A 13,420-nucleotide genomic window follows, 5' to 3' on the forward strand; every position below is an offset into this window, starting at 1 on the left:
TTGACCCTTACCCGCGGGTCACAAAATTGAACATTATATACGCTTATATCTTGCTTATTTTGTGAAAACTTTTAAAATATTCTTGTCCTTAACTCTAGTACCAAGGGCTATCATATTTTGTATGTACATGTAGTGAGGTATAGTAGTCCTCTACAAAGTTTGCTTAAATTATGCCCCTGGGGTTAAATTTGACCAAGCCCAGGGGGTCACAAAAGTGTGCATGTGCTTAAATAGGGCCTATATTAAAGTATTTGCACATGCAGAGAATATTTGTTTCAGCCTTTTTTCAGCAGTGGAGCGATACAGGGCCATCATGGCCCTCTTGTTTCATGAAACTTGAAACATGGATAGATGGCAATTTGGAGATTATGCATGTCATTTCATTTTGTTCCTACGTCAAAAATTCTGGTTGCTATGGCAACAAATAATTTTTTTTTATAAAAATACTGACAATGGTGGATTTACACCGGTAGGGGACCACATTGCTTGGCAATCTCTTGTTTTATTTATGTTCTTCAAAATATTGAATTGAAATTTAATGTAGAACCCATAATTACTTATATTGTTTTTAAAATCTGAAGTACAGATGAGTATTCAATGTGTTTTAGAAAAGCATAGACAAAACTCCATGGTGTGAATTTACTTAATTATTGAGACAGGTTTTATCGACCAATTTTAGAAGCATGCTTGATATCTGAATATTACGTTTCACCCTATTTTCAGAAAATGGTTTGTCCCTGTGTTATCAGTTTATCAGTGAAACATTTAGCCAACTAGTATATACATGTGGGTATTTTACTTGACTAAATACTTTGTACTTTAGTGTAATTTAAATAGGATTGTGGGCGTAAACAGCCATAATAATTCAGCTTTTGCAAGGATGAAGTTTAGGATAGTTTTTAATTTACTAACTGAAAGCTTTGTCTTTTCTTATAATTACTCATATTCAGATTATAATTGTATTAAATAAGTAGCTTATCGATCAAAGACCACATCACAATATCTATAGCAAGATGGCAACTTCTGTGGGCTCAGTTCATAGCAGTTCAGATTTAGTTAAGGACTATGTTTGTTTCGCCTGCGAAGGTAAAAATATTGAAGAAAGTGCTGATTACTTTTGTGAAACGTGTATGAAGTTTTTCTGCCGAAAATGCTTTTGTCAACATGACCCATTTTATACAAATCATTCCAAATATGGAAGAGAAGAGACAAATAAATGGCCTCTAACAAAGAATATCGAGGATTTGCTACTGAAATGTGATGTTTACAAGGACAAGAAACTGGAGATGTTTTGCGAGGACCACAGTCAGCTGTGTTGCACGAATTGTGTTTTACTGATTCACAGGTGAGTTACTCACAGTCATTTACAAATCTCAGACGTTACAAAAAAAGCTGGTCCATTTCAAATCCTTTCAAAATAATTAGATTGAATCGACTATTGGTGCATAAGATGGGTTGGACAGCCTTGTTTGTATGTTTGTATTTGTGGGTTTTTCCAAAGTGTAGTGCAATTTGTGATGTGTCTATTTATTGTACGTAAATGAGGTCATAGAAAGTTTCTGCTTTCATTTCAATCATTTAAATAACTGTCTTAATGTTCATTCTTCAGCTGCACTTCATAGTCAATTTATGCATTTTAACAGTTACTCTAAACAATCTAAAATTGTTAATGGTTGTAATGTTTAACGGCAGTCTAGATTACAAATCGAATTGTTATGCCCAATCGTTAATCAATAAAGGTTTTCATAGGTAGATGACCGTACTGGTCACCATTACTGTCAAAATCTTGTTTATAAAAGTTTTAAATGTGTAATTTATGTGGAATTTTAGCTTGACAATTCACTGAATATTCTGAGCTATCCCACTCCTACAATGTTAGTGTTGTCAGCATCTGCATAATGCTCTTGTTAAGGTAAATGTGCAACTTCCTCATATCATGGTTTCTATAAGAGGTATTTTATTGAAACTTTGCGCATATTTGGGGTCATTGCGTGAGGTCACTCAACCAGTTCCATAACGTGAAATTTAGCAAAATTATGCCCATTTTTGTTCTTAGGAAATGGGTTAAGATAAACGTGCAACATCTGCATATTATTGTTTCTACTACAAGTAGTATTCTATTGAAACTTCACACATGTCTTCATGGTCATTATGTGATGTTGCTGAACAAGTTTTATAACTCTAACCTGCAGTTTTGCAGAATTATGCCCCTTTTGTACTTATACAATTCAGATTAACATTTACATGCAACAACTCCATATCTGTATATCTACTGCAGATATATAAATAAAAATGAACATAAATTTTCAGGGCCTTTATGACGTTCTTTGCCCAACAAGTTAAACTTCATTCTAGCTTTTTAAGCTAGATGATACCATCTGTTGTACCTGTAAAAGTCAGGTTAAGGTTCACTTGTAAGATAAAACTACTTGTTATTATGCTTGACAATTAATGTTAATGTTTGTTTGCAAAAGCTTCACTAAAGATATTCAATTAAATATCAATATGTGTCTTAGTGGTCACTGACCAGGTGCCAACACTCTGACCTGCAATGTAGTAGACTAATGCCCCTTTTGTACTTTTAAAAGTTAGTTAAAAGTGTATTCTCTAATTAATAACTTAAGTTTGCATTGACTAACCTTGATGAAACTTTGGATATATCAAGCCTGCATGGAGACTAGAGCTGCAACAATTCAACCAATTCATCGAAAATCGATTCGAAATGCTTCGATTCGATTACGATACTAAACCTACCAAATTCGATTCGATTCTTTAACATAAATACATATATGTATACATATATACGTAAAGCGCGCTGTATTCTGACTATTGATACAGGAAGGTGTAGGTTTAATCTTTACTTGTAATTACGACGCGCGCGATTGGTTGCTTATTACTTTAGTCATTCAATCAATAAGCCCGTTACGGTCTACTTTCGGAAAAAGCGTTAAAATGGCTGAACAAGTTGTTGCCGACATATTGAAATTATCAGATGCGCCTTAAAAGCTAAAAATCAAAAGTGTGGCAGTATTTTGGGTTTTGGGATGGTAGCCCTACCGATAAAGAAAAGTGTAAACTGTGCTTTACGGATGTGGCGCACGCTATGTCCGGCTCAACCACTTATCTAATGCAATATGTCAAACGCAAACATAACGTTGATTGAGCAAGTCTTAGAGGTCGCACAAGTGCAACTACTCAAGTCGCCAGCCAGAAAAGTAGTACTATTTCTGTTGGTGTTTTGTTAAGTTTATTAGAGAATGTGATTTGTCCTACAGGTAACAGGTGATGCTGTCATGGCACAATGGTAGACATGCTTATGCGGTTTTGGGTAAAAGTATAATAGAGAAAATACTACCATTCAACTGATTCCAGATACGTTCTTATGATTATTTATTTATTTTTTATATTATTGTCTAATCAACACTATCTTCTAGTCAGAAGTTTTTATATTAAAATTGAGTCCTAATTTGCTATTATTTTTTATGTGTTTTATTGAAATCACATTTGAACAAAATTGTTAATTTTGAGGCATAATAGTGATATATGATAAAACTAGGTTTGAAGATGAATCGAATCGAAAAAATCGGTATCGGAGTGTCTGAAATCGAAATCGAATCGAATCGAGCTTTTGGTGAATTGTTGCAGCTCTAATGGAGACCATGTGTTTGGGGCCAGTTGGGTCACAGTTGCTATGAATCAATTATAAATTTCTTTTCAATAATTAAGTTACTATGAAAAAATTTGTGTGCGTATGAAGCGTACATGCTGATCCAGTGTTAGATTGCAATTAGAACTAGTAGGGTCAAGGTCACTGTTACTTGAAATATAAAAACGAAAATCCTTTAAGACTTAAGTTTTGATTGATGTATTTTGCTGTGAGTTTGTGTGAAGGTAGTTTACATGCGGAAAGAGCTGGGTATTTTATTTCTAGCTAGTTGGATGAAAGTTACTGTTACTTAAATGAAAAAAATAGTGTGTTCACTAAATTACTTTTGCTTTGGGGTAGTGTGCTGAAATTTGTCTCCACAGGTTTTATATCAGGTGACTGACTCAAACCGTCCATGACACTATCAAAGCAAAGTTTTTAATTTAAACTATAAGTTGTAAATACATGTTTTGTTTTGATTATAATTGTTGTTATATGTTTTATTATTCCGCCGAAAAAAAATTCGGAGGGGATATAGTAATTGGCCCTGTGCATCTGTGCGTCCGTCTTTCTGTCCGAAAATTTGTCCGGAGCATTACTCCAAATCTACTGAAGGGATTAACTTGAAACTTGAAATATAAACAGATGGCGAGTAGGAGAAGTGCAGTGACCAAGAACCATAACTCTATCTTCCTTAGTTTTTGAATTATCAACCCTTTTATATAATTTCATAGTAAATTTTTGTCCATAGCATAGCTCCAAATCTACTGAAGGGATTTACTTGAAACTTAAAATATAAATAGATGGAAACTAGAAGAAGTGCAGTGACCATAAGAACCATATCTCTATCTACCTTAGTTTTTTAATTATCTCCCTTTTTATATAATTTCTAAGTAATTTTTTGTCCTGAGCATAACTCTAAATCTACTGAAGGGATTTACTTGAAACTTTAAATATAAACAGATGGCAAGTAGGAGAAGTGCATTGACTAAGAACCATAACTCTGTCTACCTTAGTTTTTTTAATTATCTCCCCTTTTATATAATTTCGAAGTAAATTTTTGTCCGGAGCATAACTCTAAATTTACTGAAGGGACTTACTTGAAACTTTAAATATAAACAGATGGCAAGAAGGAGAAGTGCAGTGACTGAGAACCATAACTCTTTTTGCCGTAGGTTTTGAATTATCTCCCTTTATTCATTTTTTTAAAATTTGTATTTATTTATAATTTATAATAATCTTTAATTTAATTTCATAGCATATATTTTAGCTTTTCAATTTTAATATCTCCCTTTATCTAATTTTACAATAATATTTTAATTTATACACTGAAGTATTACTGTAAAATGAATAGATGAGTTTAAGGAAAAATACAGTGATCAAGAACAGTAACTTTTTATAGTTTTCTTTTTTAATTACCTCCCTTTCTTTCATGTTCATATATTTAATTCTCAACATCATAATTCCAACACTATATAATTAATTGATTCTTGAAATATAAATAGATGACCCAGGTGCCATGTTTTACAAATATTATTCTACTCTCTGTAACAAATGTTGCCATACAAGCAAACACATTTCGGCGGGAATTTGGCACTACTGTGACAAGCTCTTGTTTCATGAAGATATTTCATGTTTATTAAATGTATTGGAATGATACATGTGGTAATTATGATTTATATTGCTGTTTCAGACAGTGTACAAATGTCAAGCTATTTTCTGAGTCAGTCAACAAGATGTCGGTGGATATGCAACAGTTGTCAAGCAATCTTCAAACTATTCTTGATGAACTTAATAAGTTTAAGAGTTCTCCAGATGTCAGCATTAAGTCAATTGAGGTATCATATAGTGAAAAGCTGCAAGAAATCCGAAACCAGCGAAAGAAATTGAATGCTGCTTTGGATGCACTAGAAAATACAACCTTGGCAGAACTCAATGAACTTAGGACCACACTGCAAGCTGCTCTCAAGAAAGATGTTGACAACTGCAACAGACTGAAGGATGAACTTAAACAACTCAGTGAAGCTGTAGAGGGCCTTTGTGATAAGAGCAAGAATGAACTTGAGTTCCTAGCCAGCAGAAAATGTCTATACAAAATACAAGAGTCTGACTCATATCTGAAGGAGAACCCAGTGAAGATGCAGAGTTCAATAATGTTTAGGTCAAACATCGATATTGAGAAATATCTGTCTCAACAGACAAGTCTTGGGAAGTTTGTAGAGAGCAAGCAGTCTCTAACGCTCAAGATAAGTCCCAACCAGATCTTGACTGTGAAGAGCAAATCTGAGTATAGTGTGAGAATGTCAAGTGACACAAAGCAGACTTACCAGATCAATGGTATTTGCTGCCTGCCTAGTGACCAGGTCATTGTTATCGATCATTTTAATTACAAAGTGAAGTTGTTGGACCAGCATTACAATGTGGCCAGCCACTGTGATGTTACTGGCAACCCAATTAGTATTTGCCAAATCACATCCAGTGAGGTGGCTGTAATTGTTGCTGGTGCTGTGCAGTTTATCTCTGTGAGCAATGGGCAACTGGTGAATGGGAGGAAATTTCAGTTACAGCATGCAGCTTTATGTATTGGCCACCACCAGGGAGCATTGTTTATTACCTCTGGCACTGCCCTGTACCACTACACCCTTACTGGATCACTTGTGAAAAAGCTGTACGAGGATGCAAGTGGCTCTTTTACAGGTAAACAGATTGAAAAATAAAAATTAAAGGATAATCTTTTTTGTTGATATTTGATATTTTTAAACACTAATGAACATCATTGTAATTAAAATCAAGTAGAAAAAATTAAGAAAGGAAGAAAAGAGTTAATGCATATATTATAATCCTGATCTACTTGTTCCATGCTATGCAGCGTACAGATGTGCAATGAGTCCTTCTGGGGACAGGATCTATGTCACCAATAATCCGCAACGCAAACTCATCACTCTTGCTACAGATGGCACCCAGATATCCACCTTCACGGACCCTGAACTAAAACACCCATGGGGTGTTTATGTTACGCCTTCTGGACAAGAACTGGTGTGTGGATGCAGCTCCAATACTGTCATACAAGTGCATCGTGAGGGGAGTAAGAGACTGGCAACTCTAATATCAAACAACGATGGAGTGAGCAGTCCAGTATCTGTCTGCTAAAACACCAACACTCACCAGATCATTGTGGGGCAATATGAATACGATAAAATAAATGTGTTTGAATTGCAATAGCTCTTCCAGTAAAAAACACATTGATATTGACATGTTTATAAATGTTATTTCATTTTTTTTGAGTGGCAATTTTTTTTCATAGATGTTTATATCTATGTAGGTAAAACATGTACATTCAGTTTATCTATTGTTATAAACAATTAATGAAACTTTGCAAGTGAGTTGTTTCCATTCTCTACAGATTGTACAAATCAAGCATGTATGGTAAATATCTACAAGGTTGATGCTGATCAGTACTTTAGTCTTGCTTTATATAAAGCCAAACATATAAATATTTGCCTTTGCCTACAGCTGTACCTTACCAGTGGCATAGCCCCCTCTGAAAAGATGGTTGGTGTAAAATTTAATCTTTTTATTCTCAGGATTAATCTTTAATTGTCATTGACCTTTAATTTAATTAATTGTATGTATCCATTTGATACCTGCTTATGATTGGTTATATAGAAATTAAACTGCCTTGTGTGTCATAGACTATCCTTTCAGTTTGCAAAATTAAACATGAAGTTATGTTTGCAAAAAAAAGATTTGCAACTTTACCAACTTTATTCAGAAGAAAAACGCTGTAAAATTAATATGTGGTAATGCATGTTTAGTAATTATTTTGATTTATATATATTCGATTGTAAAATGATCTGACCAAAAATCTTCTTTGTCCATTATTTTTTTAATTTTTTGGCAGATAATTTGTTTTGTCATTAATCCTTTAGAAATTGAAAGTAATGGTATGTGATATGTGTGACATTTTTGTGTGAGTGCTTTTGAAGAGCAGATATATGGTATTTAATTTTGACATTTTTTGTATGAGAATATTTTTGTTATTAATCCTTTAAAAATAATTAAAGTAATGGTATTTGATATGTGTGACATTTGTGTGTGAGTGCTTTTGAAGTGCAGGTATTTGGTAGTTGTGCCATTTTTATATGAGAACCTTTTGTAGTACATTGGAGTCATTATAATAACGAGAGTGCAGATGGCATTGAAAGTCAATTGGTAAGTTACAGGGAAGTTTCTACTGAAGTAAATGTTAAAGGAACAGTTGACTGAATGAAAATCTAAAAGGCTATCAAAAAGAGTTATTTTTTAGCTCACCTGTCACAAAGTGACATTGTGAGCCTATGTGACCGTGTGATGTCCGGCGTCCGTTGTGCGTGTGTCCCTCAACAATTTGTTTGTGTAGACAGTAGAGGTCACAGTTTTCATCCAATCTTTATGAAATTTGGTCAGAATGTTTATCTTGATAAAATCTGGGTTGGGATTGTATTTGGGTCATCTGGGGTCAAAAACTAGGTCACTAGATCAAATCACATAAAAACCTTGTGTAGACAATAGAGGTCACAGTTTTCATCCAATCTTTATGAAATTTGGTCAGAATGTATGTCTTGATGAAATCTGGGTTGGAATTGTAATTGGGTTATCTGGTGTCAAAAACTAGGTCACTAGGTCAAATAATAGAAAAACCTTTAACAGCATAAATAATTGTTTTCACTAAGTGTTTAATAATATATTTATATATCAGATAAAAGAGAATAAAATTTTCTTTATTATGGTTTTTATTTCATGAAAATCCATAAAGAATAAGTGTTATTAATCGTTGCTTAATTATTGAACAATACGGATTATCGGTATTTTCACACGTCCGCGGTAGAGTGCAGTATGGCGGACACGGTTCGGTGACGGTGGGTAATTTCCACATATTTTGCGGTGAGGTAAATCCTTATGAATATTTATGAAGTGAAATTAACCAATCAGAGGAGGTATTCCCCTTCATGATGATGCAACTTCCATTAAAATCGGCTTGTAAACAATTGTGTTAGAATGGACCAAAGTCTGCGTGAATTTGTCGGAAACTTAATCGGTATGTATCAATAGAAGTTATATCGTTTAATAGTACATACTCTAAGCTTTAATTTGATATATTTCATGACCAAATCGGTTCACGTTTACCCCAACACATTTTTGTTTTAAGTTCAGTGGTTCGGAAAATCCCAAAAACTTCGGCGACAAAGCCGCCATTTTGAATTTCCTTCAATTAGCGAAAAATTAACGAAATATTCACAGAATAAAGCCGTATTAAGCAAAAGAAAAACACTACAGTGGGTGTTAATCAATTCATCTAATATATTTCTGTGTTTTCTGACACTTATAAGTTATTTTCTGTGTGTAAGGACATTAAAATTCTTAACAAATTATGTAAACAGTACTGTATATAATTTCGGATTCGCATCATTTCGACCAGCGATTTTAAACCATAATGTACCAATTAGTTTTAGTAAACTGATTGATTTTGCACGAAACAAATAATAATATACATGTTATATAAGTATTAAGGATTTTAATGATTAAGTTGTTTCAATATATATGTACAGTATTAAATGTGCAGAGGACAGTATTTAGGTCTTTACTACTTTAGACATTTGGTTCTCATTATTTCTCAATTGTGCACAATTTTTTTTATGGCAGGCTGTTCATGTTATTTTATTGCAATGTGTGTCTTAATTATGTTTCAGGTGTATTGTAATCCCACAAAACTTCCATGGTCTGGTCTGAAGTGAGGATATGAAGATGGACTCCGGAAACTTCCCAGGCCCTTACTGCCAACAAATTGGCTTAACTTTGCAAGTATTGAATGACTATTCAGCCCATAAAGGCAGAAAAACTGACCAACAGACTTGTTATTGAGTTAAAAGCTTATGTTAACAAAGACATTCTTCCAATAACAGTACTGATGGAATACATCTGATGCAAATGACAGTACACTGAAATACAGGGTGAAAAATGCTGGTGAAGAAAGATGAAAGTGAAAGGATTTTTATATTCAATAATTGTATATAATTATATTTTAGTTTTATTAATGTTTATATATATTTGTTTGTGAATTTATTCTGTTATATAAGGAAAACGCATTATTTTCATTATAATAGATAATCATCCTGTATGTAAACTATTAAGGGACATTTTTACAATTTTGTACTCAAAGTATTGTGTCTATTTGTGTGTATTGGCAATAAATGTATTCTGTTCAACCACATGTTTGTTTTTTTAATGATTTTACTTATATTGACATGTTTTATATGTTAAATTTTATGTAAAAATTTAAATAGACAAAAGCAGTTTGGGAATGCCATCAAAGTAATGCGACATACAGTTATTAACTTTAAAAAAACGAATAATGACATCATGGTTTTTATAGGAAAAAAATGTTTGCACTTGCAGATAGAGAAAAATGGACCTTAAAAATGAAAAGAACATGTCATTTAACATATGCATACCAAGTTTTATGAAGATATCTCAATAAATAATTTTTATATAATAATTTACACTGAAATATCATCTGTGTCGGTGCCGCGAATTCCTGCGACATCAGTCTTCTAGAGACCACAGTTTTCATCAGATCTTTATGAAATTTGGTCAGAATGTTTATCTTGATGCAAACTGGGTTTAGACTGTATTTGGGTCATCTGGGGTCAAAATCTAGATCACACAGGATTTATTAAAGGCAGATATATTGGTGAGAATACCAGACTTTTATATGACATTATGCAATATACAGAAGATAACAATATCCCTGGACTCTTGATGACCATCGACTTTGAAAAGGCGTTCGATACCCTTGAATTTGATTTTATAGAAAAAACATTAGATTATTTTAATTTTGGTACAACATTGAAAAAATGGATTTCACTTTTCCTACATAATACCTTGACGGCAATTCAAATCAATGGGTTTTTGTCAGAATTTATAACAATTCAAAGAGGTTGCAGACAAGGAGATCCAATAAGTTCCTATATCTTCATTCTGTGTGCTGAAATTTTGGCAATTAAAATAAGAAATTGTAATGAAATTAAAGGAATAGTGATAGAAAATATTGAATATAAAATTTCTCAGTTTGCTGATGATACATCTCTCTTTCTGGATGGCACAGATGTTTCCCTTAATGCTACCCTCGATCTTTTAAATAACTTTGCCTTATGTTCTGGATTGAAAATCAATTATGACAAAACAAACCTTATATGGATTGGCTCCAAAAAGTTTAGCATACAATCAATAAAAACTAAATATAAACTAGTCTGGGGCACAACAAACTTTAAAGTTTTAGGAATATTATTTGATGTTGATTTAAAGAAAATAATAGAAATAAACTTCACGAGTAAACTGGAAAAGCTGCACAATATCATAAATTTTTGGAAAAGAAGAAATTTAACACCCCTAGGAAAGATAACAGTTGTTAAATCACTACTACTTCCCCTTTTTACACACCTGTTTGTAGCTCTTCCTAGCCCAGGAGAAAAAGTTTTAAAACAAATAAATAGCCTTTTTTCCAATTTTATATGGGATGGACCAGCAAAAATCAAACAAACTATTGCTATTAAATCATATGATGATGGAGGAGTTGCCATGACTGATATATATGCTTTTGAAAAAACTATGAAAATGACATGGTTAAGGAAAATTGTATCAAGTAATGGAAAATGTTTCCAACTTGTATATTCTATGTTTGATGTGAAGAAAATGTTTAATTTAGGAAAAAAATACATAGAAAAAATTATGATAAGTTTAAAAAATTGTTTTTGGAGAGATGTCCTTACATGTTACATTGAGTATATTAATAAACAAAATGTCAGTAAGTGTGAAGATATCCTAGATATGCCGTTATTTTATAACCACAATTTTAAGATAGGTGGGAATATTATATATAACAAAAAAATGTATGATAGGGGAATTAGATATGTAAGAGATATAATGTGCACTTCTGGAGAATTTTTAAAACAATCTGTATTAGAAACTCTCATTGGCGTTAAAGTTAACTTTCTTTTTTATGAAGGTTTAATTAGAACTGTGAATGCATTTATCAGGCTATCAGGACTTCCATCTATTAAAAAGCCAAATATACAATGTGCATTTATATCATTTTACTTGAATAACATTGTATTTGGATATAATCAAAACAAACTTGTCTATAAATGTTTTAGCTATAATACAGATATACCCACTTGCCATTTAAAATGGAATACACTTTTTAATAACGTTGAATGGACAAAAGTGCATGCACTTGTTTTTATTATATCTAAAGACACTTACTCTCAGTGGTTCCAGACAAGAATTGTTCACAGAATCCTAGGAACCAAATCTTTGTTATTTAAAATGAACATTGTTCATGACAATTTATGTTCTTTCTGTAAAGAAAATGAAGAAACCCTATTACATATATTCTGGGACTGCATTTTCACAAAGAGAATTGTTAATTATGTTGTAGATTTTTTAAGATCCCATAATGTGCAAAAATGTACTGATATTTCATGTCAAACAATGTTATTTGGTTGTACAAGTATTAACATGACTGATATTAATATTCTTATTCTTGAAATTAAAAAGTATATATTTGTATGCCAGAGAAAGGGTCTATTACCTTCAATAAGGGGGCTGAATAATTATCTTTGCGTAGCATGGGAGATTCAATCTAATACTAAATGTAAAGAAAAGAAACTACTTAACTGGTCAATTGTAAAACTTTTTGTAGATCAATAGAACAGTGTTATTGTAAATTGTGTTGTTTACTTAAAATATTTAATACCATGGTCGTTTGATTAATGTTTTTAATTGTCTGAAGTCAAAACGTTTGATTAAAGCTTATGTTTTTCTGAAGTCCAAACAATTGTCTTTTTTGTTTCATAACATCGCATGTATGTGTCTGTGTATGTGTGAACTGTAGGATTGTGTCTATATAATGGAATGCATGGATTTTATTTACCTCTATTATATTATTCATTTGAATTGTTAAACAACTATATTATATACTAACAGAATAACATGAAAACTAATGATACACTGTGTAATGTATGGAGGTGAATAAAGTTTATTATCCCCCGCCATAGGCGGAGGGATGTTAAAAAAAAAAAAATAAAAATAAAAATAAAAAAATCTAGATCACTAGGTCAAATAATAGAAAGACCTTGTGTAGGCAATAGAGGTCACAGTTTTCATCCAATCTTTATGAAATTTGGTCAGAATGATATCTTGATGAAATCTGGGTTGGGATTGTATTTGGGTCATCTGGGGTCAAAATCTAGATCACTAGGTCAAATAATAGAAAAACCTTGTGTAGACAATAGAGGTCACACTTTTCATCAGTTGTTAATGAAATTTGGTCAGAATGTTTATTCTCATAATATCTGATTTTGGATCGTATATGGGTCATCTGGGGTCAAAAATTAGGTCACCGGGCAAATTCTAGTAAAACCTTGTGTAGATGAAAGAGGTAACAGTTTTCATCATGTCTTAATGAAATTTTGTCAGAATGTATTAATTAATGAAATCTGGCTTGGGATTGTATATGGGTCTGATAGAATTTAAGTTGATGTAGCAAGGCTAGTCAGGTGAGCGATTCAGGGCCATCATGTCCCTCTTGTTTTATAGAATAAGTACACATAAATCAAACAAGAAGTGGTGAAATATTTCAATCCATTCTATATCATCGGAAAATCAGAAATATGTATCAAGGAAGGTTGGTATTTTGCAAGCAAGTAAATGCCCGGATATTAATGTAATTTCTGA

The 13,420-nt window shown here is 32.5% G+C and overlaps 1 protein-coding gene across 1 annotated transcript in view; it reads left to right on the forward strand.

Moving 5' to 3' along the window:
- Positions 1–614: 614 nt before the first annotated feature.
- Positions 615–13,420, forward strand: part of LOC127840376 (uncharacterized) — an 81,706-nt gene continuing 68,900 nt past the window's right edge. Inside the window, exon 1 of the mRNA XM_052368788.1 lies at positions 615–1,086. Within this exon, the coding sequence (XP_052224748.1) occupies positions 1,014–1,086 (73 nt within the window). The 5' untranslated portion in view covers positions 615–1,013. The remainder of the gene's footprint in view (positions 1,087–13,420) is intronic.

The sequence above is a fragment of the Dreissena polymorpha genome, chromosome 8 (assembly GCF_020536995.1).
Source record: "Dreissena polymorpha isolate Duluth1 chromosome 8, UMN_Dpol_1.0, whole genome shotgun sequence".
In the NCBI taxonomy this organism is placed as follows: domain Eukaryota; kingdom Metazoa; phylum Mollusca; class Bivalvia; order Myida; family Dreissenidae; genus Dreissena; species Dreissena polymorpha.